This window comes from Caretta caretta, chromosome 14, assembly GCF_965140235.1.
Source record: "Caretta caretta isolate rCarCar2 chromosome 14, rCarCar1.hap1, whole genome shotgun sequence".
In the NCBI taxonomy this organism is placed as follows: Eukaryota; Metazoa; Chordata; order Testudines; family Cheloniidae; genus Caretta; species Caretta caretta.
The window spans coordinates 38,572,878-38,598,950 of NC_134219.1; the positions used below are offsets into that span (position 1 = coordinate 38,572,878).

General features: G+C 45.9%; 2 protein-coding genes across 4 annotated transcripts; one reads left to right on the forward strand and one right to left on the reverse strand.

Annotated features, from left to right (window-relative positions):
• Positions 1-295: 295 nt before the first annotated feature.
• LOC142069100 (olfactory receptor 14A16-like) lies at positions 296-5,687 on the reverse strand. 2 transcript variants are annotated; one of them, XM_075119473.1, is made up of 3 exons: positions 5,573-5,687; positions 2,751-2,845; positions 296-1,288 (listed from the first exon to the last, which is right to left on the reverse strand). In XM_075119473.1, the coding sequence occupies exon 3, from the start codon at positions 1,256-1,258 to the stop codon at positions 299-301; it is 960 nt and encodes a 319-aa protein (XP_074975574.1). In that variant the 5' UTR covers positions 1,259-1,288; positions 2,751-2,845; positions 5,573-5,687; the 3' UTR covers positions 296-298. The 2 variants fall into 2 exon arrangements, with proteins under 2 accessions (XP_074975574.1, XP_074975575.1); XM_075119474.1 differs by lacking the exon at positions 5,573-5,687 and having other exon boundaries at positions 296-1,285; positions 2,751-2,999.
• LOC125621637 (olfactory receptor 10A4) lies at positions 2,772-26,072 on the forward strand. Of its 2 annotated transcripts, none has more exons than XR_012664956.1 (2): positions 2,772-3,001; positions 3,429-3,631. XR_012664956.1 is itself a non-coding variant. In XM_075119472.1 (2 exons), exons 1-2 carry the CDS (start codon positions 2,989-2,991, stop codon positions 24,611-24,613), a joined length of 999 nt encoding a protein of 332 aa, XP_074975573.1. In that variant the 5' UTR covers positions 2,772-2,988; the 3' UTR covers positions 24,614-26,072. The 2 variants fall into 2 exon arrangements, 1 of the variants encoding a protein (XP_074975573.1); XM_075119472.1 differs by lacking the exon at positions 3,429-3,631 and adding an exon at positions 23,628-26,072.
• Position 26,073: the final 1 nt, after the last annotated feature.

The window sequence follows — 26,073 nt, forward strand, 5'->3', positions numbered from 1 at the left end:
TCCCCCAAAACAGGAAGAGCCAGAGATCTCACTACGGACTTTGCTTTGGCTACTGATTTTATGGGCAAAGTGCTCAGATAGTATGGTGATGGGTAGCAGTATATGATAGATAGATAGATTCCTATCTTATTTACATTGGTCTAAACCTATAGTAACCCCATTTTTCTGAGTCATGTTTGTCTGGATTTTTCCTAGTGTAAATACCCAATTCTGCATAAACAGAGTGCACAGTATTTTCTCATGCAGGCGATAATGTCATCAGATAATTATATTTATAAAGAAAGACAGAATGAAATTGTTACTGAAGAAGAAATAAGGACATTTTATTCTTAGAGAATAACCTCCAAACTATCAGTTTACTCAATGCACCTTTGAGCTCCTTGTTCCTCATGCCGTAGAAGATTGGATTCATCATTGGTGGCAACACAGAATAGAGAACAGCCATCACGAGATCCAGACCTGAGGTAGAGCTGGAGATGGGTTTCAAGTAGGTAAAGCTCCCCGTGCAAATAAACAAGGAGACCACAATGAGGTGAGGGAGGCAGGTGGAGAAGGCTTTATGCCTGCCCTGCTCAGGGGGGATTCTCAGCACTGTGGTGAAGATCTGAACATATGACACAATTATGAAAATAAAGCAGCTTGAGGCTAAGCACACACTAAAGATGAGAAACCCAACTTCACTGATTTCTGAATCAGAGCAAGCGAGCTTGAGTAGCTGGGAGACTTCACAGAAGAACTGATCCACCATGTTCCCTCCACAGAAGGATATTGCAAAGGTGTTTCCAGTGTGCACTGCAGAGTAGAGAAGAACACTGATCCAGGCACTGGCTGCCATTTGGACACAAGCTCTTCTGTTCATCACTGTCTCATAGTGCAGTGGTTGGCAGATGGCAGTGTATCGGTCGTACGCCATGATGGTCAGTATGGCAAAATCTGCTGAAGTGAAGAAGACGACGAGAAAGACTTGGGCAACACATCCAGAATAAGAAATCGATCTTGTGGTCATGAGGGAGTTAGCCATGGATTTGGGGATGGTGGCAGAGATGGAGCCAAGGTCTAGAATGGACAGATTCATCAGGAAGAAGTACATGGGGGTGTGAAGGTGTCGGTCTAGGGCTATGGCTGTGATGATAAGAAGGTTCCCCAGTAGGGATATCAGGTAAAGCACTAGAAACACCACAAAGCATAAAATCTGCAGTTCTGGAACATCAGAGAACCCCAGGAGAAGGAATTCGGTCATGGTGGTTTGGTTGGACATTTTCTTCCTCAGTACACTGTGTGATGGCTGCTGGGGAAATGAGAAGGACCATGGTCAGGATTAGAGCAACAGAGGGAATTGCCCTGATTCCCCTTTCTCTAATATCTCATTATATGAATGTCAAAGGTGCACAGAACTCGTCACTTACAATGAGTAGGTGTTGGCAGTGCTCCTCACCTCTGACAATCAGTCAGTCATGTTATCACACTATTGTAAATTGGGTCAGCTCCTTTAAAGTCAATGGAGCTTCGTTACTTTACCCTAGCTGACGATTTGGCCCAAGATGTGGCTTGTTAAACGCAGCCTGATTCCCACGTACACTCACCCTGCATCATAAGTAGCAGCTCAGCTCTGATTTTTCTACCCCAAGCTCTCTGCCTAGACGGCGGGCTGCCTGCTTCCAAATTGATTTATGGCACCAACTCCCAGCTGCACTTTGGCCTGCGTGTTACAATGGACTAGCAGCATCCCTCCATCATCACTATGTTGTGTCATTTACTCTGTGCTGTGCGGTGCAGGGGTTGCCAGGACACTTGGGCTCTACTCTTGTCTCTGCCAGTGACCTGCTGTGTGACCTTGGGCCAGTCATTTCCCCTCTTTCTGCCATGTCTACTAGGACTGTAAGGGCTTTCGTAGAGGGGCTGTGGGGCAGATTTTTAAAGGTATTGATGCACCTAGTGGGATTCTCAAAAGCATCAGGGCCCTCAACACCCCTTGAAATCAACAAGTTATAAGCTCCTAAGTGCTTCTGAAAATCCCACTAGGTGCCAAAATGCCTTTGGCAGCAGTGTGAAAATAGGACAGGAGCTCTCAGTTCTACTCTCAGTGAGCTCCCGTATGTCCTTGAACGGGTCAGGATAGACAGGGGTTGTCTGCTTGGCTCAACTCTAACCCAGGGTTTAAAGGGGATAGTCTGTATAAAACAGAGTCTGTGAGCTGTCAACTTTACCGGTTATTCAGTTGTTACCTCCTCGCAACTATCCCTTTGAAGGAGTAATCACACAGATACAATAGAATAAATGGTTTGAAATTAAGGGTTTATCAGGCAATATTAATGTTCTCCAGTTTATTTGAAGTTTAAGGCTGGTTGGAAATTTTCAGCTGTGTTCTTTTTAATCAAGACTGGGTTTTCAGCTAAACAACAACAAATCTCAGAATCTGTCTGCTTTTCTCTAAACATTTTTGGATTGTTCACTAAAGAAACTGAAAACTCAAAACCCAAACATTTTTGTTTTTTCAATTAAAAAAATCCACTTTTCAGCAGAAAGTTTTCATTTGCCAAAAACTGAGCGGGGGGGGGGGGAATGGATTTGGGGTTTTCAGTGAAAACTCAAAATTTTCCTGAAAGGTGGAAAAATTCCAATCAGCAGTAAATATCTGATTAATTTGAGAGTAAAAGTCTTAACGAGTTCAGATCGTAATTCATATTTATCCTCTTAATTTTCCCTCTATGTTCATCCCCAAACCTAGTTAATTGAAAAAGCAAACTTACTGTGCTGATCTTTGTGGATTTTTTCCCCAATGTATGATCCAATCAGTCATCCAGCACAACGATTCTTTGGTCAATATCTATCTATGTACCAGAATCTAGAAGCGAAAAGCACATGCATCTGAGAATTCTTTCCCCCTTCGTTTTGAGACTGCACTGCCAGAACTAGACTCATTCCTGTTGCTCTCTGCAGATGAGCTGCGTGTAGCTGGTGCTGGGCATCACTGGCATTAAAGGACTGATGCTGCAGGAAGGTAATTTATTCATATCTATTTCCTAAGGGCGGGTGGGACTCACCTCTGGGCCTCTGCTGCTGAGCTGTGCAGGGCTCCAGGGAGTAAGTGCAGAGATGCAGAGCTGATGAAGGCAAAAGAGCCATTCTGTCTCTCCAGTCTGACCCTCACATAGCATGGGGCCTATGATCTCCCCCAGCATTCCCTGATTCCAGCCCAGCTTCTGTGTTATCTGTGGGCCAGGATCACAAAGATGGAGACAGGCACCTATGGGGATTTATCAATGCTCTGAAATGAGCTCGGTGCCTAAGTCCCATGGTCATTCAGTGGGAGTGAGGAGCGTAACCTGCTTAGATGCTATTGTAAATCCCAATAGGCAGCTATCTCCTTCTTTAGGTACCTAAACCCCTTTGTAATCCTGGCCCTGTCTCTCTCATTAACTTCCAAGGCCTGGGCTTCTCCTGAATTTCAGAAAATCGTGCCTGGGATTGGCAAAGGAGCAGTGTCATGGAAAAATTAACTGCACGGTGTGTTTGGATCAGAACAAAGCCTGAGGTCCGTTTATTCAAGCATGCGCATACAGGGAGAGTCAGCCAGAGCTCCTCTGCCGCAAACAGAAAATACAGGAGCTAATAAAGCTGAAAACCACAATCTGTTAAGCACACTTCCTTCAACAGCATTTTTCCTTATTTGGCCTACAGTGCAAGCTTCAACGGTAGCTTTACCTAATTTGGAATATAGCAAAACAAGCTTTACCGGTTATTGACAGGTGCTTCCTTTGCGGTTAACGGTCTTTTCTAACTTCTAGTGGTTGTGGTTACATTTTTAAGCTGACCTACTAGATTTTTCCTCCACAGCAGTAAGGCATGTACATCTTGGGCTCCTAACTCCCTTAGATGCCCTATCAGCATGTAATGATAACTAGTACAGCCAGTAGAGGTGAAATTAACTTACAGGACGTACCGGTACGCCGGAGTCCTGAGCAGGGGGGCGGGGCCTGAACCGGAAGAGGTGGGGCTTGATATCCCTGGGAACTTTAAATCGAGATTTAAAGGGCCTGGGGCTCCGGCTGCAGCAGCAGTGTCTGGAAGCCTTTCAATTACGGCCAGAGCTACCAGATACGGAGGCACCTGGGAGCCCCGGGGTTTGGGGGCAATTTAAAGGTCCCGGGACTCCCCACAGGGACAGGAGCCCCAGGCCCTTTAAATCACCACCCGAGCCCTGCTGCTGGAATCCCCGGGGTAGCGGTGGTGGCCGGTGGCTCAGGCGGTGATTTAAAGGGCCCGGTGCTCCCGGCTGCCGCTACCGCAGGGGCACCCCGTGCCCTTTAAATCGCCACCCGACCCCCGGGGTTCCCGGCCACCTCCACTACCCGGGGGCTCCAGCAGCATGGCTCTGGCAGTAATTTAAAGGGCCCGGGGCTCCGGCCGCTGCTGGGAGCCCCAGGCCCTTTAAATCGCCAGCCTGGGGAAGCTGGTCCGGTCTGGTGTACGGGCTTTTGCTGGTATGCCAGACCGGACCGGCTTACTTTCACCTCTGACAGCCACGCATCTAGAGAAAGGAGCTCAAGATGCTAAGAATTCCTGTGATCTAAGCCCAGCTATGCAGCTATGTTACCTCAACTCTCTGTGCCTCTCTTTACCAAAACCTGGGGGATAATAATTGAGACTGAATCAAAAATTCAAAAAGAAACTTTTGTTTAGAGATGATCCATGATTCACCCAATGAACCCATCTTACCCGAGACTAGTGGTTCTCAAACTTTTGTACTGGTGACCCCTTTCAACTAGCAAGTCTCTGAGTATGACCCCCACCCCCTTAGAAATTAAAAACACTTTTTTATATATTTAACACCATTATAAATGCTGGATGCAAAGCAGGGTTTGGGGTGCAGGCTGACAGCTCACGACCCTGCATGTAATAACCCCTCGTGACCCCCTGAGGGGTCCTGATCCCCAGTTTGGCAACCCCTGCTCAAGACTCTGGGTGTTTCCTTCCCTCTCCCTCACTCAGCCCACACCCCCAAGCAAACACCCACAGCCCTTAATCTTCTCCCACCCCTCTCACAACCCCCACCCCACAGACCCTCTCAGCCCTTGTTCTTTGAGATTTCCCCCTTCCATGGCCAAGAGCCAATTTCCCCACCCAGAGTTCCTGACTCAGCTTCCTCAGAGCTCCCTGTTCAACCCCTCTGCCCACCAGTCCCCTCTTCTACCACTAGTCCTCTCCTCTGCTCAGCCCCACTCCCATGACATGGCGCCAGCCCCAGGGAACAGCCACTCACCCCGGCTCCAAATACTTGCCCATTCTCTCCTCCTTCTCCCCATTGGCAAGCCCTGGACACCACTTCCTTCCTTCCCCACTCTCCTCCTTCCTCTGCCTGGCCCAGCCCCTTTTCTGAACAATATTTTCAGGGTGGCCTCTGCCCAGCACACAGCTAAGCTGGGGAACTCACTGCCACAAGGGATTGCTGAGACAAAATGACCAGCAGGGTGAGACATTGGCATGGATCACCAGAGCCTTCATGGTTACATTAGATCACAGAATGAATTAAACTGCCATGGTGTAGGTCTCCAGCCAGCCATTAACTCACAGGGAACATCCCTGACACGGAGGTTAGTGCAGAACTGTCCACTGAGGGGGTTCCTCTCCCTCCCTCTCCAGCAGCTGGTGCTGGTCCCTCCAAGTGTCACAACTCTGAGCCGAGCTGTTTCCAGGAGCCTGTGGAAAGAGGCACAGTTAATCCCATAAAGCTCTGCTGACTCTCAGGACTGGATTCAGACACTCCAGGGGCATGCACGGGGTGGGGGGAGGCTTCAAAGAGAGGCTGGGCCAATGGCATGGAGCCCTGCTCTGTCCCAGAAGAGGAGCAGGTGACTCTCCCCCAATCCCTTGGGATCGGCTAGGTGCCCCCAGACAGGCAGGGGGCAGTCATGGTCCCCCCAGTCCTTACCTGGGGCAGTTCCCCTCTCCCAGAGCCATTATCTCAGGCTTTTTTCAGACTCAGGCAGACAATGCTGCAGCTGCTGCAGTGGGGGCCGATCTCCTCATCCCACCCCAGTTGTTCCAGGCTGTGGGTGATGCAGCATCCGTTGCTGGCCCCAGTCAGACCCAGGGCACTGGACACCCCCACCCCAGCATGCCCCGCTCCTGGTACCGAGTCATGCCATACTTGGCGTGGTACAGCAGGCACTCTGGTATCAGGGGGTCTCCTTGAGATTCACCAGGTGCGGGGTTTGCAGCAGGGGGCAGAGGGATAGAAAAGTGGGGAAGGAGACACTATGGTCAGTGGGGGCTGGAGGGCAGAGCACCCCATAAAGAAGGGCCATGCCCCAAGGGATTCTGGGATTGAGGGTCCCAACATCTCATAGAGAAGGGCTGTGCCCCAGGGGATTTGGGATTGAAGGGCCCAGGACCACACAGAAAAGGGCCACACCTCAGCAGGGGCTGGAGTCAAAGGACTTGAATCTCTTCTTCCTGAGACCAGACATACTCCATTGGAACACCATGGACTTACCCTGGGGTGAGGGAGGGAGAAATCAGCCCCACTGAGTCCAATGGAGTTACTCCTGATTTACATCAGGGTGAGTGAGAGGGAATCAGCCCCATCGACTGGAAAGAAGTGACTTCTAACTTTTCTTAACGTTGATGTGTTTTGGTGCTCATGTATTGTGCCCAGACAGAGATCAAACCAGGGCTCAGATCCTCATAGCAGGGAGCATTTCCGGTGCTCAAGGGCCACGCACCAGCTCTTTGGAGGAAATAAAGTGATAGTGTTATTAGCCAAAGGGTTTAGCTCTCAGTTAGGCTTGTCAGCCTTCAAAGTGCTTGGAATTGCGCCAAATGGATTACGCTGTGCACGTGTATGGAGAGAGGATGAGCTGGTTGAAAGCTACCTCTGGCTCACAGGCTGTGAGTCCTTGAAGGGGGAATGTCCAGTAGTGGCTGACAAACCCGCATGCCATCTGGGCACTTTGAGTTCAGATCTAACCCTGAGCTGAAATCTGAACCTAAGAATAAGGAGGTACCTGGCTCTGCCTGAGGGTTTTGAATTGTGGGGAAATGTCACCTGGGCACCACAGGATATTTAGAAGGTGATGAACCAATTTCTGAAATGCCCTTACCTGCTGGGAGGGGAGGATGATGGGGGTGGGAATTGGGGAGAAGGCTTTTCGGGGCAGCGAGGGGAGGGGTGATTATGGAGTGGGGGACAGAAAGGGTGGGTGGGTAGGAGATGAGTTGGGGGTCAGGAGATGAGGAGGGGTGGGACACTGGGAAGAGGGGACATGACTGATAGGGGGACTGGGAGAACAGAGGGGTGTGATGTCCTGTCTCGTTCAATGTTCAGCGGGCTCCATGCTCTAAGAACATAAGACAATAAGAATGGCCATACTGGTTCAGGCCAAAGGTCCATCCAGCGCAGTATCCTGTCCTCTCTCAGTGGCCAATGGCAGGTCCCCCAAAGGGAATGAACAGACAGGTTATCATCAAGTGATCCATGCCCTGTCACCCTGTCAAGGTTCCTTCTCCACTCTGACCTCTAGGATACAGATATGGGGACCTGCATGAAGACCCCTAAAGCTTATTTTTACCAGCTTAGGTTAAAACTTCCCCAAGGTACAAACTATTTTACCTTTTGCCCTTGGACTTTTTTGCTGCAACCACCAAGTGTCTAACAAATATATAATTGGGAAAGAGCCCTCTTGGAAACGTCTTCCCCCCCAAAATCCTCCCCAAACCCTACATCCCCATTCCTGGGGAATGCTTGATAAAAATCCTCACCAATTTGCATCAGTGAACACAGACCCAAACGCTTGGATCTTAAGAACAATGAAAAAAGTAATCAGGTTCTTAAAAGAAGAATTTTAAGAGAAGAAAAAGTAAAAGAATCGCCTCTGTAAAATCAGGATGGTAAATACCTTACAAGGTAATCAGATTCAAACAATAGAGAATCCCTCTAGGCAAAACCTTAAGTTCCAAAAAGACACAAAAACAGGAATATACATTCCATTCAGCACAGCTTATTTTCTCAGCCATTTAAACAAAACAGAATCTAACGCATATCTAGCCAGATTACTTACGAAGTTCTAAGACTCCATTCCTTTTCTGTTCCTGGCAAAAGCATCACACACACACACAGAGAATCTTTGTTTCTCGCCCGCCCCCCCTCCAGCTTTGAAAATATCTTGTCTCCTCATAGAATCATAGACTCATAGAATATCAGGGTTGGAAGGGACCTCAGAAGGTCATCTAGTCCAACCCCCTGCTCAAAAGCAGGACCAATCCCCAATTAAATCATCCCAGCCAGGGCTTTGTCAAGCCTGACCTTAAAAACTTCTAAGGAAGGAGATTCCACCACTTCCCTAGGCAAGTTTTTCCTAATATCCAACCTAAACCTCCCCCACTGCAACTTGAGACCATTACTCTTGTCCTGTCCTCTTCCACCACTGAGAATAGTCTAGAACCATCCTCTCTGGAACCACCTCTCAGGTAGTTGAAAGCAGCTATCAAATCCCCCCTCATTCTTCTCTTCTTCAGACTAAACAATCCCAGTTCCCTCAGCCTCTCCTCATAAGTCATGTGTTCCAGACCCCTAATCATTTTTGTTGCCCTTCGCTGGACTCTTTCCAATTTATCCACATCCTTCTAGTAGTGTGGGGCCCAAAACTGGACACAGTACTCCAGATGAGGCCTCACCAATGTCGAATAGAGGGGGACGATCACGTCCCTCGATCTGCTCGCTATGCCCCTACTTATACATCCCAAAATGCCATTGGCCTTCTTGGCAACAAGGGCACACTGCTGACTGATATCCAGCTTCTCGTCCACTGTCACCCCTAGGTCCTTTTCCGCAGAAGGTCACTTTGGTCCTCATTGGTCATTTTGGTCAGGTGCCAGCGAGGTTATCCTAGCTTCTTAGCCTTTACAGGTGGAAGGCTTTTTCCTCTGGCCAGGAGGGATTTTAAAGGTGTTTACCCTTTCCTTTATATTTATGACACGTCCCCCAAATCACAGATAGGGTGAAATGCTTTCTAGGATTTCTTTCTGGAACTCTAGGAGAAAAGAGAGTTAATAAGACACATGCACCTCTAAATCTACTAACAAGTATATAAAGACTAACAATATTTTCCACATCTCAAGGACGATTTTAACCAGTTGATTCTGGGAAACTTTCACGGGACAGTGCATCAGCCACTTTGTTAGAAGCTCCTGAGATGTGTTGGATGTTGAAATCAAAATCTTGGAGATCTAAACTCCACCGAATACGTTTTTTGTTATTTCCCATGGCGGTATGAAGCCACTGTAGCACAGCATGGTTGGTTTGCAGGTGGAAACGCCGTCCCCAAACATATGGGCGTAGCTTTTCCAGAGCGTAGAAAATGGCTTAACGTTCTTTTTTACTGACTGACCAGTTGCTTTCCCTCTCAGACAGCTTCTTGCTGAGAAACACGACAGGATGGAATTCTTGATCCGCTCCTTCCTCCATTAAAACTGCTCCCACACCACGCTCGGACACATCTGTGGTTACGAGGAATGGTTTGTCAAAGTCTGGGGTCCTTAGTACAGGGTCAGACATGAGTGTCGCTTTAAGCTTGTTAAAGGCCTTCTGACACTTTTCGGCCCACTGAACAGCATTTGGCTGTTTCTGTTTGGTTAGGTCTGTCAGTGGGGCGGCGATTTAGCTGTATTGCGGTACAAATCGCCTGTAATAACCGGCCAAGCCTAAGAAAGATTGAACCGGTTTCTTTGACTTTGGGACAGGCCACTTTTGGATAGCATCCACTTTGGCCTGTAGGGGGTTGATAGTTCCTTGATCCACTGGTGTCCAAGGTAAGTCACTCTGTTTAGGCCTATTTGACACTTCTTAGCCTTAACAGTTAGTCCTGCCTCCCTTATGAGCTTGAAGACTTTTTGTAGATGTTCCAGGTGTTCTGCCCAGGAATCCGAAAATATGGCCACATCGTCAAGGTCGGAGACTGCATAGTCTCCTAATCCCACTAGGAGACCATCTACAAGTCTTTGGAAGGTGGCGGGTGCATTTCACAACCCAAAAGGGAGTATGTTAAATTCATACAGCCCGACATGGGTGGTGAAGGCTGACCTTTCCTTGGCAGATTCATCTAGCAGTACCTGCCAGTACCCCTTGGTTAAGTCCAAGGTAGAGATGAACTGGGCCCGACCCAGTTTCTCTAATACTTCATCTGTGCGTGGCAATGGATAGTTGTCTGGGCAAGTTACAGCATTTAGTCCATGCAAAAACGTATCTCCCCATCTGGTTTGGGAACTAGAACCACTGGAGATCCCCATGCACTGCCAGAGGGGTGGATTGCACCCATCTGTAACATATCCTGCATCTCCCATTCTATAGCAGTTTTAGCTTGAGGAGACACCCGGAAAGGTTGGACTTTAATTGGGTGAGCATTACCTGTATCAATGGAGTGGTATGCCCGTTCAGTCAGTCCTGGGGTGGCTGAGAACGTTGGCGCGTAGCTAGTGCACAGCTCCTTGATCTGCTGTCGCTGCATATGCCAAAGGGTCATGGAGAAGTTCACCTCTTCCACGCCACCAGCACTTTTCCCTTCGTAGTGGACACCTTCAAGCCACTCAGCGTCATCTCCTCCCTGGGCTGTAAACTGACAAACCTTTTATTCTCTGGAATAAAAGGGCTTTAGAGAATTAATATGGTACACCTCAGGCTTTCAGTTTGAGGTGGGGAGTGCTGTGAGATAATTAACAGCTCCCATGCGCTCCTGGACCGTGAATGGCCCTTCCCATGATGCTTCCATTTTATGGGCCTGGAGCGCCTTTAAGACCATGACCTGGTCCCCTACTTTGAAGGAACACTCTCTGGCATGTTTATCACACCAGGCTTTTTGCTCTTTTTGAGCATCCTGTAGGTTTTCTTTAGCAAAGACTAGAGAGGTTTGGAGGGTGTTTTGTAATCCCACCACTCTGCCACCATGTCAAGGTTCCTTCCCCACTCTGAACTCTTGGGTACAGATGTGGGGACCTGCATGAAAACCCCCAAAGCTTATTTTTACCAGCTTAGGTTAAAACTTCCCCAAGGTACAAACTATTTTACCTTTTGCCCTGGGACTTTTTTGCTGCCACCACCAAGCGTCTAACAAATATATAATCGGGAAAGAGCCCACTTGGAAACGTCTTTCCCCCCAAAATCCTCCCCAAACCTACACCCCCTTTCCTGGGGAAGGTTTGATAAAAATCCTCACCAATTTGCATCGGTGAACACAGACCCAAACCCTTGATCTTAAGAACAATGAAAAAAGCAATCAGGTTCTTAAAAAGAATTTTAAGTGAAGAAAAAGTAAAAGAATCACCTCTCTAAAAAACGGGATGGTAAATACCTTACAGGGTAATCATATTCAAAATATAGAGAATCCCTCTAGGCAAAACCTTACATTACAAAAAGACACAAAAACAGGAATATACATTCCATTCAGCACAGCTTATTTTCTCAGCCATTTAAACAAAACAGACTCTAATGCATATCTAGCTAGATTAGTTCTAAGACTCCATTCCTTTTCTGTTCCTAGCAAGAGCATCACACACAGAGAGAGAACCTTTGTTTCTCTGCAACCCCTCCAGCTTTGAAAGTAGCTTGTCTCCTCATTGGTCATTTTGTTCAGGTGTCAGCAAGGTTGTCCTAGCTTCTTGTCCTTTTACAGGTGAAAGGGTTTTTCCTCTGGCCAGGAGGGATTTTAAAGGTGTTTACCCTTTCCTTTATATTTATGACACACAAGAAACACCAGCCCAAAGTAGGTCTAATGCTGAAACCTAGGCATCACTGATTTCAGCTTTACAGCATTTAGCAAGACTCCTAATTGAGTCTAAATTAACTCTGTTATTACACAGTGGTGAGAGAAAGGGGCAAATTGGTGTTTGGGGCAACAGGCAAGCAATATTAGTGCCACTTATTTCTCTTAATTCATTGGACTTTGGAACCCATGTCCCTCACCTAGTGAATGCTACTTAGTTGAGGGTGAGTCCCTCAGTCATAAGGTGCCAAGTACAGTTCTACTGTCCTTGATTCACATAACTAGGATAACAACCCTTTATTACTCCTGCCCCAAAAACAAAGAGACTTGGGATCCCACAGCAGCCAAAGTGGCCATTTGAGCAAGCAGTCCCGTCATGCTAGGCAGGATGGGGGTGCCCATGCAAATGAGATCAGCCCTGAAGTCCTTTTCCACAGCTCACCACCAGATGTCAGGGGAGAGCTCATTCTGACTCTGCTTACAAAATAATGCCAAATAGTCAGAACCCTGCTTCAGAAGGAATGAACAGAACAGGGCAATTATCGAATGATCCGTCCACCATTGTCCAATCCCAGCTTCTGGCAGTCAGAGGTTTAGGAACATCCAAAGCATAGGTTTGTGTCCCTGACCATCTTGGCTAATAGCCATTGGTGGATGTATTCTCCATGGACTTATCTAATTCATTTTTTAAGCCAGTTATACTTTTGGCCTTCACAAAATCCCCTGGCAATGAGTTCAACAAGTTGACTGTGTGTTGTGGGAAAAAGTACTTCCTTTTGTTTGTTTTGAATCTGCTGCCTATTAATTTCATTGGGTGACCCCTGGTCCTTCTGTTATGTGAAGGGGTAAATAACACTTCCCTGTTCACTCTCCCCACAGCATTCATGATTTTATGGATGTTTATCATATCCCGCCTTCGTCCTCTCTTTTCTAATCTGAACAATATCAGTCTTTTTCTCTCTCTCCTCATATGGAAACTGTTCCATACCCCTAATCTCTGTCCCTTTTCCAAGTCTGTCATAAATATAAAGGGAAGGGTAATCACCTTTAAAATCCCTCCTGGCCAGAGGAAAAATCCTCTCACCTGTAAAGGGTTAGAAGCTAAAGGTAACCTCGCTGGCACCTGATCAAAATGACCAATGAGGAGACAAGATACTTTCAAAACCTGGGAGGAGGGAGAGAAACAAAGGGTCTCTGTCTGTCTGTGTGATGCTTTTGCCGGGGACAGAACAGGAATGGAGTCTTAGAACTTAGTCAGTATTCTAGCTAGGTATGTGTTAGATTATGATTTCTTTAAATGGCTGAGAAAATAGCTGTGCTGAATGGAATGAATATTTCTGTCTGTGTGTCTTCTTTGTAACTTAAGGTTTTGCCTAGAGGGATTCTCTATGTTTTGAATCCAATTACCCTGTAAGGTATTCACCATCCTGATTTTACAGAGGTGATTCTTTTTTACTTCTATTAAAAGTCTTCTCGTAAAAAAACTGAATGCTTTTTCATTGTTCTAAGATCCAAGGGTTTGGGTCTGTGGTCACCTATGCAAATTGGTGAGGATTTTTACCAAACCTTCCCCTGGAAGTGGGGTGCAAGGGTTGGGAGGATTTTGGGGGGAAAGACGTTTCCAAACGACGCTTTCCTAATAAAAATAAACCCAGATAAATGTTTGGTTGTGACAGTGAAAGTCCAAGGGCAAAGGGTAAAATAGTTTGTACCTTGGGGAAGTTTTAACCTAAGCTGGTAAAAGTAAGCTTAGGAGGTTTTCATGCAGGTCCCCACATCTGTACCCTAGAGTTCAGAGTGGGGAAGGAACCTTGACAAGGTCTAACCTGTCTTTTTTTTTAGATGGGGCAACCAGAACAGCACACAGTTTTCAAGGTGTTTGCACGTACCATGGATTTATATAGTGGCATTGCGATATTTTCTGTTTTATTATCTATCCCTTTCCTAAAGGTTCCTAACATCCTGTTCGCTTTTTGCACTGCTACTGCATATTCAACAGATGTTTTTATAGAACTATCTATGATGACACCAAGATCTCTTTCTTGAGTAGTCATAGCTAACTTAGACCCCATCATTTTGTATGTATCGTTGGAATTATGTTTTCCAATGTGCATTACTATGCATTTATCAATATTGAATTCCATCTGCCATTTTGTTGCCCATTCACCTAGTTTTGTGAGATCCCTTTTTGACTCTTCACTGTCAGCTTTGGACTTAACAGTCCTGAGTCATTTTGGATTGTCTGCAAATTGTGCCACTTCACTGGTCGCTCCAAGATCATTTATGAATATATTGAACAGCACAGGTCTCAGTACAGATCCCCGGAGAATGCAGCTATTTACCTCTCTCCATTGTGAAAACTGACTATTTATTCCTACCCTTTGTTCCCTGTCTTTTAACAAGATACTAATCCATGAGAGAACATTCCCTCTTTTCCCATGACTTCTTACTTTGCTTAAGAGCAGTTGGTTTTGGACTTTGTCAAAAGCTTTCCGAAAGTCCAAGTACCCTAAATCACCCTTGTCCACATACTTGTTGACTCCCTGAAAGCATTCTGGAAGTCACATTATCTGAGCAATTTCCCCCTAAAATGAATAGCCATAATCAAGTCCCCAGTGTACTTCATGAGGTCTTTTCCTTTTGGGGGGTATAAACTCTGCTGGGGTGCCATGGCTTTTGGTTAATTGTTTGCTTGTGTGACAGCGTGGGGTATGATGGTGTCACTTTGTGAACTTTGTGTGCAATATTGGTGGAAATATTGGCATGGTGACTGCACAAGTCTGGCCTGGCTCAATGGCAGCCTATTGTGTTGTATTCCAGACAGCTGACCTGCCTGGGAAAGGTGTTTGACATGTCATTGAAGGACCATCATTCAGAACCCATCAAGACTAGAGTCTGGGGCTATCGATTTTTATAATGTCTCAACAACTTGGCCACCCCCAGAGAAAAATGAGTTTTCTATACAGGGGGCCCACAGGCATGAATGTCGGAGATGGAGCTTCACAGTTTGAACCCATGGCCCAGAGACTGGGGCCTACTTAACAGTGCAATTCCATTCTTGGGGCCAACCATGGCCATGTGTAGAAAAGACTTTCAGGAGCAAGATGGCAGGAAGGACTCTGCCCAGCTTGAAACACTGTTGAACCTTGGACTCACAGAAACAGTGAGATCAGACCAGGAGAAGGGGGTGTCTCATAACTGTCTTGTTTTACAGATCTGTATCTGTCGAGGGCTTACTGCATACAGTTTCCTCTTACTAAACCCTTTGCTAAAGCCGTGTTCCTTGCCTCTCTGCCGTATTCTTCTTAAAGGGGTTCAGCTAGAAGCCCAGAGTGAGCACAGCCGAGGTGAAGCTCTGGCCGAGTTCTAAGGCAGCTGGACAATGGCCTCCCATGGCCAAAGGAAGGGTGTCAGAAAAGGGGTCTGAGCTGGAGAGTGTTTCCTACAACCCCAGAGCTAGAAACAATGAAGAGACTCTACCCAGATGCACTTATCTTTGAAGTACATGGCTCCCATTGATTGGGCCCTCTTGCAAGAGACAGGGTGACTGTACTGCTGGATAAAGGGCCAGCTTGTAACACCTTGTTTATCTGGCTTTTCTTGTATTTGATCAGTTTCTCAATTTGGTTTTAGTTCTTTTTTTTTTATTTTGGGGAGGGGAGGGAAATGTTTGTTACATGGGAGGCATCGATATTCTGTCTTGCCTTTGGGAAGCCAATGTGCCATCACTTTGATGTTGTTTTCTGAGTGAGCTGAAGGTTTGCTTTCCATGATGATCAAGGGGTGGAAAGGATTTGCTGTAGCTCTCTGGGTGGCTGAGTTCCTGTTGAAAGGATTCTTTTGATGGTGCTGGGATTTTATTGTATTAGTTATGACATGTTAGGGGCTCTCGAGCTTTGGACGGGTGTCTTCATCATTTCAAACCTAAAATAAAACTACAGCCACACTCTCATGTATTCACTTAGATAGAATAAATGGGCTAAAGGTGTTAACATAATCCAGTCACTGTCCAACATTAAACAGTGTTAAAGAAGGTCTGGAACTTGGTGTACAGAGACCTCAGCTTGCTTCGCACCATGGCAAACACACCAGGAAAAATCCGCTATTAAGCCATGTCCTCAGCTGATGCAAAGCAACATAGTTGAAGTCAATGGAGCTATGTTGATTTACAAGAACCAAGGAGGCAGCTCACTGATTTCATCAGCTCCTATAAACTTCAGACCGTGCACTGTAACCTGAACTCCACCTTCTCAACCTCCCTTTCTTCACACACTCTGTTACTGGGTGAGCCGGGCCTTTAGGAGGGAATGGATCCAACCCATCTGTGCCTTATTAACGCCTCTCAATAGGGCCTGAGAGAGAGCAGCTGGACTTTCTAAAGAGACAGAGAAGAATAGGAAACAGGAGAGGAAGCTGTGGCAGAGGCTGCAGAGCTGAGGAGGCACCTACACAGACCTTTGACTGAGGGGAGAGCAGAAGCAGAAGCAGATCCTGGGAAGGGATGAAAAGCTGTTCCCAACTTGGAAACTTGAAGATAGACAGAGAGCCCAAGGGAGGGGAGGCTGGGTCCAGCTTGAGACCGGGCTGGAAGACTCTTTTGTGCTTACTTTGAATTTTATGTTGTCATAACCATAGGGGTATGTTAGGATATAGATATTCAGGCCTCTCTGTAAAGGCCTATACTCTAAGAATGTAGGTGTATTCTTATCACTTAGCTAGTTCTAGAGGTATAAAAGAAAGAATCAAAATCACTTCTGCTGGTGTAAGGCCCTTCTCTTACTGTGGCAGCGTGAGGCCCTGTTCTTAGGCTAAGGCCTTTGGCTAAGCAGCAGAGGCAGCCATAAGCTGGGAAGCGACCGGTCACCTCCTCACATTCCAACCTAGTCACATTGAAATAAGATGCTTGTCATAAATATAAAGGGAAGGGTAATCACCTTTAAAATCCCTCCTGGCCAGAGGAAAAATCCTCCTCACCTGTAAAGGGTTAAGAAGCTAAAGGTAACCTCGCTGGCACCTGACCAAAATGACCAATGAGGAGACGAGATACTTTCAAAAGCTGGGAGGAGGGAAAAAAACAAAGGGTCTGTGTCTGTCTGTGTGATGCTTTTGCCGGGGACAGAACAGGAATGGAGTCTTAGAACTTAGTAAGTAATCTAGCTAGGTGTGTGTTAGATTACGATTTCTTAAATGGCTGAGAAAATAGCTGTGCTGAATAGAATGAATATTTCTGTCTGTGTGTCTTTTTTGTAACTTAAGGTTTTGCCTAGAGGGATTCTCTATGTTTTGAATCTGATTACTCTGTAAGGTATTTACCATCCGGATTTTACAGAGGTGATTCTTTTTACTGTTTCTTCTATTAAAATGTTTCTTTTCAAGAACTGAATGCTTTTTCCACTGTTCTAAGATCCAAGGGTTTGGGTCTGTGGTCACCTATGCAAATTGGTGAGGATTTTTACCAAACCTTCCCCAGGAAGTGGGGTGCAAGGGTTGGGAGGATTTTGGGGAGAAAGACGTTTCCAAACTACGCTTTCCTAATAAAAATAAACCCAGATATATGTTTGGCGGTGGCAGTGGAAGTCCAAGGGCAAAAGGTAAAATAGTTTGTACCTTGGGGAAGTCTTAACCTAAGCTGGTAAAAGTAAGCTTAGGAGGTTTTCATGCAGATCCCCACATCTGTATCCTAGAGTTCAGAGTGGGGAAGGAACCTTGTCAATGCTATTGGGCTGCTAGGCATTATCAGGACAGGATTGTATTCCTATCACCTCCAGAGAAAGGGAAGTGCCTAGAAGGTGTAAAAGGAAACTTAGTTTGATAGCATCCTGTCTGGCAAGAACTCACTTCTCAGTAGCTGAGATGTGAAATCCTCATTTCTGTGTTGTTCTGTCATTGTAGTTCCCATTTCCCTATTGTTTGTCTGTATAATCTCTGTCTGGTTCTGTGATTGTTTCTGTCTGCTGTATAATTAATTTTGCTGGGTGTAAACTAATTAAGGTGCTGGGATATAATTGGTTAAATAATCGTGTTTCAATATGTTAGGATTAGTTAACCAATCATTTTACTGAAATTAAACTAAGGTATAGCTAAGCAGAACTCAAGTTTTACTATACAGTCTGCAGTCAGTCAGGAAGTAAGGGGGGGAATGGGAACAGGGAATGGGGGTGGGGAAATTGGAATCATATTTTGCCAGGAGGAAGAACGGGAACAGGGACGCAGGTAACCCTCTGTGGTGTCAGAGCTGGGAGTGGGGGACACTAAGGAAGGAAAGTGGAATCATGCTTGCTGGAAGTTCACCCCAATAAACATCAAATTATTTGCACCTTTGGACTTCGGGTATTGTTGCTCTCTGTTCATGTGAGAAGGCCCAGGGAAGTAAGCGGGTGAAGGAATAAGCCCCCTAACACCAGGCAAGGTGTATTAGTTTACCTTTGTTTTCTCAACTTGTGAATTTTCCCTTTGCTAGAGGGAGGTTTATCCCTGTTTTGTTGTAACTTTTTGAAACTAAGGCTGGAGGGGGTTCCTCTGTTCTCTTTCAATTTTCTGCTACTCTGTAAGGTGAACTACTAGCCTAAGTTTACAGAGGTGATACTTTTACCTTTTTCTCTTGAAATAAAATCCTTCTTTTTAAGAACCTAACTGATTTTTTCCATGGTTCCAAGACCCAGGGGTTTGGGTCTTTGATCATTTTGTAACCAATTGGTTAGGATATTATTCTCAAGCCTCCCCAGGAAAGGGGGTGTATAGGCTTGGGAGAATATTTTGGGGGAATAGGACTCCAAGTGGTCCTTTCCCTAATTGTTTGTTAAATCACTTGGTGGTGGCAGCGAACCCAGGGCAGAAGGAAATCTGTGCCTTGGGCAAGTTTTAACCTCAGCTGGTAAAAATAAGCTTTGGGGGTCTTTCATGCAGGTCCCCACACCTGTACCCCAGAGTTCAGAGTGGGGAAGGAAGCCTGACATATGTTAATAAGCCAGACCCCAAGAAGGGACACATGTGCCTTTGTGGAGTTATTGAGGAGCAACAAGAAAGGAAATGGAGGCCAGGCACTGCAGAGTCATCCCAAGTCACGAGGTGGCACTCCAGAGGTGGCCACACTATTTATACGTCCCTTTACCAAACTACCCTTTCCTATCCTATCCACATAATTTGTAGATATTGATGTAGTAGAGTTGTGTGCAGGGAGGGGTTAGTATGATCCATGGTGGAGACAGAAGACTGGCATTCCCAGTGGAGCAGAGTTAACATTGCTAGAGGAAATCTGCCTTTAGTTTTCCCCTTAAAACTTCTTTCAAGGGCTGTTTTTCACATGAGAGATTTTTCCCTTGAAAAATGTGATTTCATCAAAATTTACATTTCCTGCTGGACAACTGGGAAGCCAGACAGCATAGGTATCCGGGCAGCCGAGGAATCAGGCAGCAGTCAAGCTGAAGTCAACCAGGAGCCTGCCTGTTGTCCACTAAAAGTTTCAATGGATTCAACACACTCCCATGAAAAGTTCCTATTCTGTCAAAAGAGTATGTTCCAGTAGAAAATTGTTCCATAAGATAATTTTTGACCAGCTCTAATCATTATATGTTAATGTATTTATCCCACTGATGGGGGTGATATGCAAGTTATTATCAAGGTCACTCAAGAGAAGAAAGGGGAATCTGATTCAGAGATCCTCAGCTTCTCTGCTCAGCCCATTATGTGAGTAAGATTTTGGGTGCAACATTGCGTACCAAACTATAGTGCCCATTTCCTTACCCGCAAGGATCAATGGGAAATTTGGGTAAACAAGGAAAGGAGGGTTACGACTCCAGGACGTTACTGCTTGTAGTGATAAATTATTTATTGCTTCAGATTTACCAGATCACTTATCCCGTATTCAGCCAACTGCTAACTGATTAGGATACGTGGGGACTTTTCATGGGGTCATGGTGTTCCACCTCTCAGTCTTATCAAAAAGAAGACTGAGAGGTGACTTGATTAAAACCTATATGTTCCTTCATGGGGAGAAAGTACCTGGTACTAAAGGGCACTTTCAAATTAGCAGGATAAGAACCAATGGCTGGAAGCTGAAGCCAGATAAATGCAAATTAGAAATAGGGCACAAATGTCTAACAGTGAGGGTTTGAAGGGGTACAATGACCCCACACTGGCTGGAAAGAGGCTAATGAGGGCCCAGGTGCTCAGTCAGCCCTACCCTGTTACACCTATGAGAGGGGTCAAAGCCTGGAGGGAGCAGTTGAAAAAGGAAAAGCCCAATACAGTAAGGGCTGAGCAGGAGAAGGAGTGGACCTCTTGTGCTAGCACCTTGAAGGAAGGCCTGGCTGGGGTCAGAGAAAACCTATAGGTTGTGTGGAGGCAGGCTGGTCTGGGGCCAGACGCTGTCCTGAGCCTGCTAGGTGCCATATCCTATTTGGGGCAGATAGACCCCACCTTGGACCTGTACATTTGCTTGGTTCATCATAATGAATCCTCTTTCCTTCTGGGATCTGTGGAGGAGGGAGCCTGAGAAGGAGCTGTGAGAAAGGCTAAGGGCCAGGCTCGTTGGTCAAGGGGTATGAGTCTCACTCGCTCTGGGTGCAAGAGGTCCTGGGTTCAAATCCCAGGTGAGCCCTTTTGAGTTTCCCTGCAGGAAAGGACCTGAGGATTGCAGTGGACAAGAAACTGGATATAAGTCAGCAGTGTGCCCTTGTTGCCCGGAAGGCCAACGGCATATTAGGCTGTATTAGTAGAAGTATTGCCAGTCGATTGAGGGAAGTGATTATTTCCCTCTTTTCAGCACTGGTGAGGCCACACCTTGAGTATTGTGTCCAGTTTTGGTCCCCCCACTACAGAAGGGATGTGGACAAATTGGAGAGAGTCCAGCAGAGCTCAACAGAAATGATTAGGGGGCTGGGGCACATGACTTACAAGGAGAGGCTGAGGGAACTGGGGTTATTTAGTCTGCAGAAGAGAAGAGTGAGGGGGGATTTGATAGCAGCCTTCAACTACCTGAAGGGGGGTTCCAAAGAGGATGGAGCTAGGCTGTTCTCAGTGGTGGCAGATGGCAGAACAAGAAGCAGTGGTCTCGAGTTGCAGTGGGGGAGGTCTAAGTTGGCTATTAGGAAACACTATTTCATTAGGAGGGTGGTGAAGCACTGGAATGGGTTACCTCGGGACGTGGTGGAATCTCCATTCTTAGAGGCTTTTAAGACCCAGTTTGACAAAGCCCTGGCTGGGATGATTTGGTTGGCTTTGGTCCTGCTTTGAGCAGGGGATTGGACTAGATGACCTCCTGAGGTCTCTTCCAACCCTAATATTCTATGATTCTATGACAGGCTGAGTTAGAAAGTAGCCCAGGAGGAGGCAAAGGGTTTGAATAGAAAGACCTGAACAGCTTATTACAGGGTACCCAGAGTAGATAGTAAGCCTGGGTTCCCCTCCCAGCCCCCCAAGGATGGTGGCACGAAGGCCCCCCAGAGATGAGCTGGAAGGCCAATAAAGACTGAAGTCAGCCTGAAGACCTGGCTTGAACCCACTGGACTACTGAGGAGCTAGACTGGGTTTACCTCAGATTGGATGGGAATATATGTGACTTGGCTGGACGGCTGAGTTACGAGAAGTAGATCACAGCACAGCCAGAGTGACAGTCAGCAAGGAGTGCCGAAGAAGAAGATGACCTTGCTATGAATCATAGAATCAAAGACTATCAGGGTTGGAAGGGACCTCAGGAGGTCATCTAGTCCAACCCCCTGCTCAACGCAGGACCAATCCCCAACTAAAACTATGCCATGCCCAACCATGAGGAGGCACGCCAGCCAGGGAGTCACACTTCTAGAGAAGTTGATTAACCATTGGAAAAAGCTACCAAGAGAAGTGGTGAATTCTCCATCTCTTGATATCTTCACATAAAGACCAGATGCTTTTCTGAAAGTTGCTTTAACCAAACACATGTTATTGGGCTAAATACAGGGGTAACTAGGTGAAATGTAACATCCTGCTATGTACAGGGAAGGTGATTCAATGTCCCTGTTCTCCTAAGATGGTTGAATCTATGAACCCTCTTCTAAAGCAGTTGGTACTAGCTAATTCAGAGATCGGAGAGTGGACAAGGTAGATGACTGGCCTCCTCCAGAATGGCAATTCCTATGTTCCTTAGAACTGGTAAAGAGAAACACCTCCTTTGATATTAGACATTTTCCTATCTCCATAACTATTCCTTTGAAGCTAGAAGTTGTCCTATTTCCACAACTTTCTCTCTGAGGTTAGGAGTTCATGTATTAAACTTGTTTGTAAGTTCTAAAAATAAAATGGAGCATTAACGCTGCCTTTGCGGCAGTTGTAAATTCCCATTAGCATAAGTTTCCAGGGAGTTGTTTCACTCTCATATAACGAATCAGAGAAGCCATTCACTTTTGGGGATCAGATAAAAGCCAGCTGTGACAAGCAGGAGAATAGAACAGGGGATCCTCTGTTTTTGAGGAAGCACAATCTTTCTCATCAGATTCACAGAAGGTAAAGGATGTTGTATATTGTCATGAATAATGTGTAACAGAGATATTGTGTTTCTGTGAGACACACCCTGAACAGACAGGAATAGTTTTAGTCGTATGTAGAACACCCTGGGGTTACTCAGAGTCAGCCCTAGCCAGAGCTAGATGGCAGGAATTTGTGAGGATTTATGAGAATTTCTGCCTCCCCAGTCATTCACTGCACAAAAGCCACATATTCAGTAGGAGGAACAAACCTTAAAATAGGAAATCTTCAATGAGGTATCGAGCTAGCTAACTCTCTGTCTGCCCATCTGTCGCTATCTAACCTTCCCTCCACAGTCTAGCTTTATTTCTGCCTGTCTATCTGGCAGTGTCTCTGTCTCTCCTTCATCTATCTATCTACCTATCTATCTAACTTCATTCATTTGCCATCAGAGTGATTTCTAAGTTACAGAAGATAAAAGAAACCCTAAAACACATGAGTTTACAGTTCAATATGACAGCAAAAAATGCAATGTGATGCGGATATGAAGAAGAAATAGGCAAGTATTAAAATGAATATTGTATTGTATCTGATATTTGCATGGCTAGTCATTCTGTTAAAACTCCCTAAACAAAGACATAGAATAACAAACAAACAACTACTAATGTACTGCCTAATTCAAAATTCACATACAAATTCATCACTAACTCAGGTATCAGTAAAAAATGCAGATATGTGTGTGAGAAGGAGGTAGAATAATGAATCATAGAACTGAAGGGCTTGAAAGGATCTTGAGAGGTCACCTAGTCCAGCCTCCTGTGCTGACCATCTAGACCATCTCTGACAGGTGTTTGTCTAAGCTGCTTTTAAAAAAGTCAAATAATGGGAATTCCACAACCTGCCTTGTGACCTGTTCTGGGGCTTCCCTATCCTTAGAGTTAGAAAGTTTTTCTACTGTCTAAACTAAATCTCCCTTGCTGCAGATAAAGCTGATTGCTTCTTGTGAGACCCTCAGTGGACATAAAGAAAAAGTGATCACTGTCCTCTTAGTAACAACCTCTTACATGTTTGAAGGCTCATCAGGTTCCCCCTCCGTTTTTTCTTCTCTAGACTAAATATGTCCAGTTCTTTCCGCCTTGCTTCATAGGTCGGGTTTTCTGAACCTTTTATCATTTTGTTGAGCACTTCTAGATTCTCTCCAATTTGTCCATATATTTCTTATTTTGTGATTGCCAAAACTGAACCTAGTCCTCCAGCTGAGGCATTCTCGGTGAGCTTATGCTCAAATAAATTTGTTAGTCTCTAAGGTGCTACAAGTACTCCTCTTCTTTTAACAAAAACAAAGTAACCCCCTCCCCACAAAGGTATCTGTTTCTTGTCATATTTCACAAGCTATTATTGCTACTTTTTAAAAATTACTTTTCTTGCTAGAATCCATGGCAGACACAAAGGAGAGAAATCAAACGTCCGTCACAGGATTTATCCTCCTGGACTTTGGGAATCTCCATGAACTGAAAATTCTTCTCTTCCTGCTGTTTCTACTGATCTACATTGTGACAGTGGCTGGGAACATCCTCGTTGTTGCACTAATTGTGTCCGATCAGTACCTTCACACCCCCATGTACTTCTTCCTGGGGAACTTGTCCTGCTTGGAGACTTGCTACACCTCCACCATCCTGCCCAGGATGCTGGCCAGTCTCCTGACTGGGGACAGATCCATTTCTGTTCATGGCTGCCTGGTACAATTTGATATCTTTGGTTCTCTGTTAGCTGCAGAATGTTGTCTCTTATCAGTGATGTCTTACGATCGGTATTTAGCCATATGCAAACCACTGCATTATGCAGCCCGCATGAATAGTAGATTTTCCTTCCAGCTAGCAGCTGGGTCTTGGCTAAGTGGGTCTGTAGTCAACACCATCACAGCATGTTGGCTATCACAATTGATTTTCTGTGGCCCCAATGAAATTGACCATTTCCTTTGTGATTACACCCCATTGATAAAACTGTCCTGCAGTGACACCAGTTTGATGGTTCTTGTGATTTTCCTTGTCTGCTTCATATTCATTCTTCCCCCATTTCTATTAACCCTGGCATCTTACATGGCTATCATCAGCACTGTCCTGAGAATCTCTTCCAGCGCTGGGAGGCAAAAGGCTTTTTCCACCTGCTCCTCTCACCTCATCGTGGTGACAATTTTCTATGGAACCCTGTTTGTTGTTTACATGCTCCCAGACACTGCTGCACTGCGAGACCTGAACAAAGTGTTCTCCGTCTTCTACACCATCCTGACTCCCGTGGTCAATCCCCTCATCTACAGCCTGAGAAACAAGGAGGTCAAGGAGGCCCTGAGAAAAGCTCTAAGTAAGACTATGGCTTTTATAACCAATCACAAACTTTCTTCTCAACATTTATTGTAAGTTGCAATAAAATGGATATAATGGGAGCTCATCAAGGGGTGTAATATAGCAAACCACAGCGCACGTGGGAGCCCTGAATTATTCGAGCAGTTCTATTACCTACAGTGAGACCCCTGGTGTGCGGAAGGGCCAGTTTCTAAGTAATGATTGCAGCGCCAGGTATTCGCTGACTCATAAGGCGCGGTCTGGATGGACCTGGATCTGCCTGGGGTAAAGTGAGCTAAAGGAGCTGCACTGCGAGATGGGCAGAGCATGTCCAGCCCACCCTGAACTGAACTCCACTGATGTCAGTGGGGACTTAAGGGGTTTATTCCTGATGAAGTTCCCTACAGTGCAGCAGGTCTACGCGAGGTATACGATGTTTGCAGTGTTGTTTTAGCTGTGTTTTTCCCCAGGATATTAGAGAGACAAGGTAGGTGAGGTAATATCGTTTATTGGTCCAGCTTATGCTGGTGAAAGAGACAAGCTTTTGAATTTACACAGAGGTCTTCTTGAGATCGGGGACAGGTACTTGGCATGTCACAGCTGCATTCAAATGGGGAACAGATAAGGCATTAACACGTTGCAAGAGGCTATTCAAGGTGAAGTGGGCAGTTAACACCTCTCCAGTCACAGGACAAAAAGGGTTGGGGTATGTCTACACTTACTATTTAAAGGGCAAAAAGTCCCTTTTTTGCGTTAAAACCGCCAGACTGTCTACATTTGTTAATGACTTTTTGCAGTGAAACTCAGGTTTTCCGCAAAAAAAAATCCCACCTTCACGAGAAGCATACAGCTCTGCCCGCTGTTCTTTTTGCACGGCTGTGAAAGTGAAGACACATTCTAGCAGTGTAAACACCTTTTGGCCTCCGGAGGATATCCCACAGTTCCAAAAGCGACCACTCTGGCCAGCATCTCTGCTGCTCTGACGCACGGACGTCCGCCCCTCCCCCTGTAAGCCCTGGGAAGTTTGAAGCTCCCTTTCCCTTTGTTTGTAGATGTGGTGGGGAAAGCAGCCAGACAGCAGGAGTGTTGGGGACACTGGGCATGGCCACTAGGTAACTCGAGGGGATGGAAGACCACGAGTGTCGATGAAGCCCCCTCGCACTAGGCCCAAGTATCCTTGCCCCGCCCCCCCGCCTGGAGGCACTCGCAGCAGTTATGCTGAGAATCTGCAACAATATGTTGCAGAGGCAGACTGCCTGAAACTAAACAAGGCCAAACAAGGCAGATATGGAAGAACAATGCTGAATAAAGCAGCCTTATGTATGGTTTAACAGATGGTACAGAGAACAAGGGAACTAGCTGGGAACTGGATTGGCTGGCTATATGGATACTTAGGGCAGCTTGCTATTGGATAAGTATGCTGAAGAAAGGATGTATAAAAGCCTGAGTAACTTCCTGCTTTATGTGCAGGATTTGAGATTCTATTCTCCCTGTACCTTCTTTGCAGCTGCAAATAAACTTTTCTGCTTCTCCAC

Bases quoted from the DNA above. Each gene is read 5' to 3' on its own strand.
- LOC142069100 (XM_075119473.1), bottom strand. From the start codon at position 1,258: ATGTCCAACCAAACCACCATGACCGAATTCCTTCTCCTGGGGTTCTCT.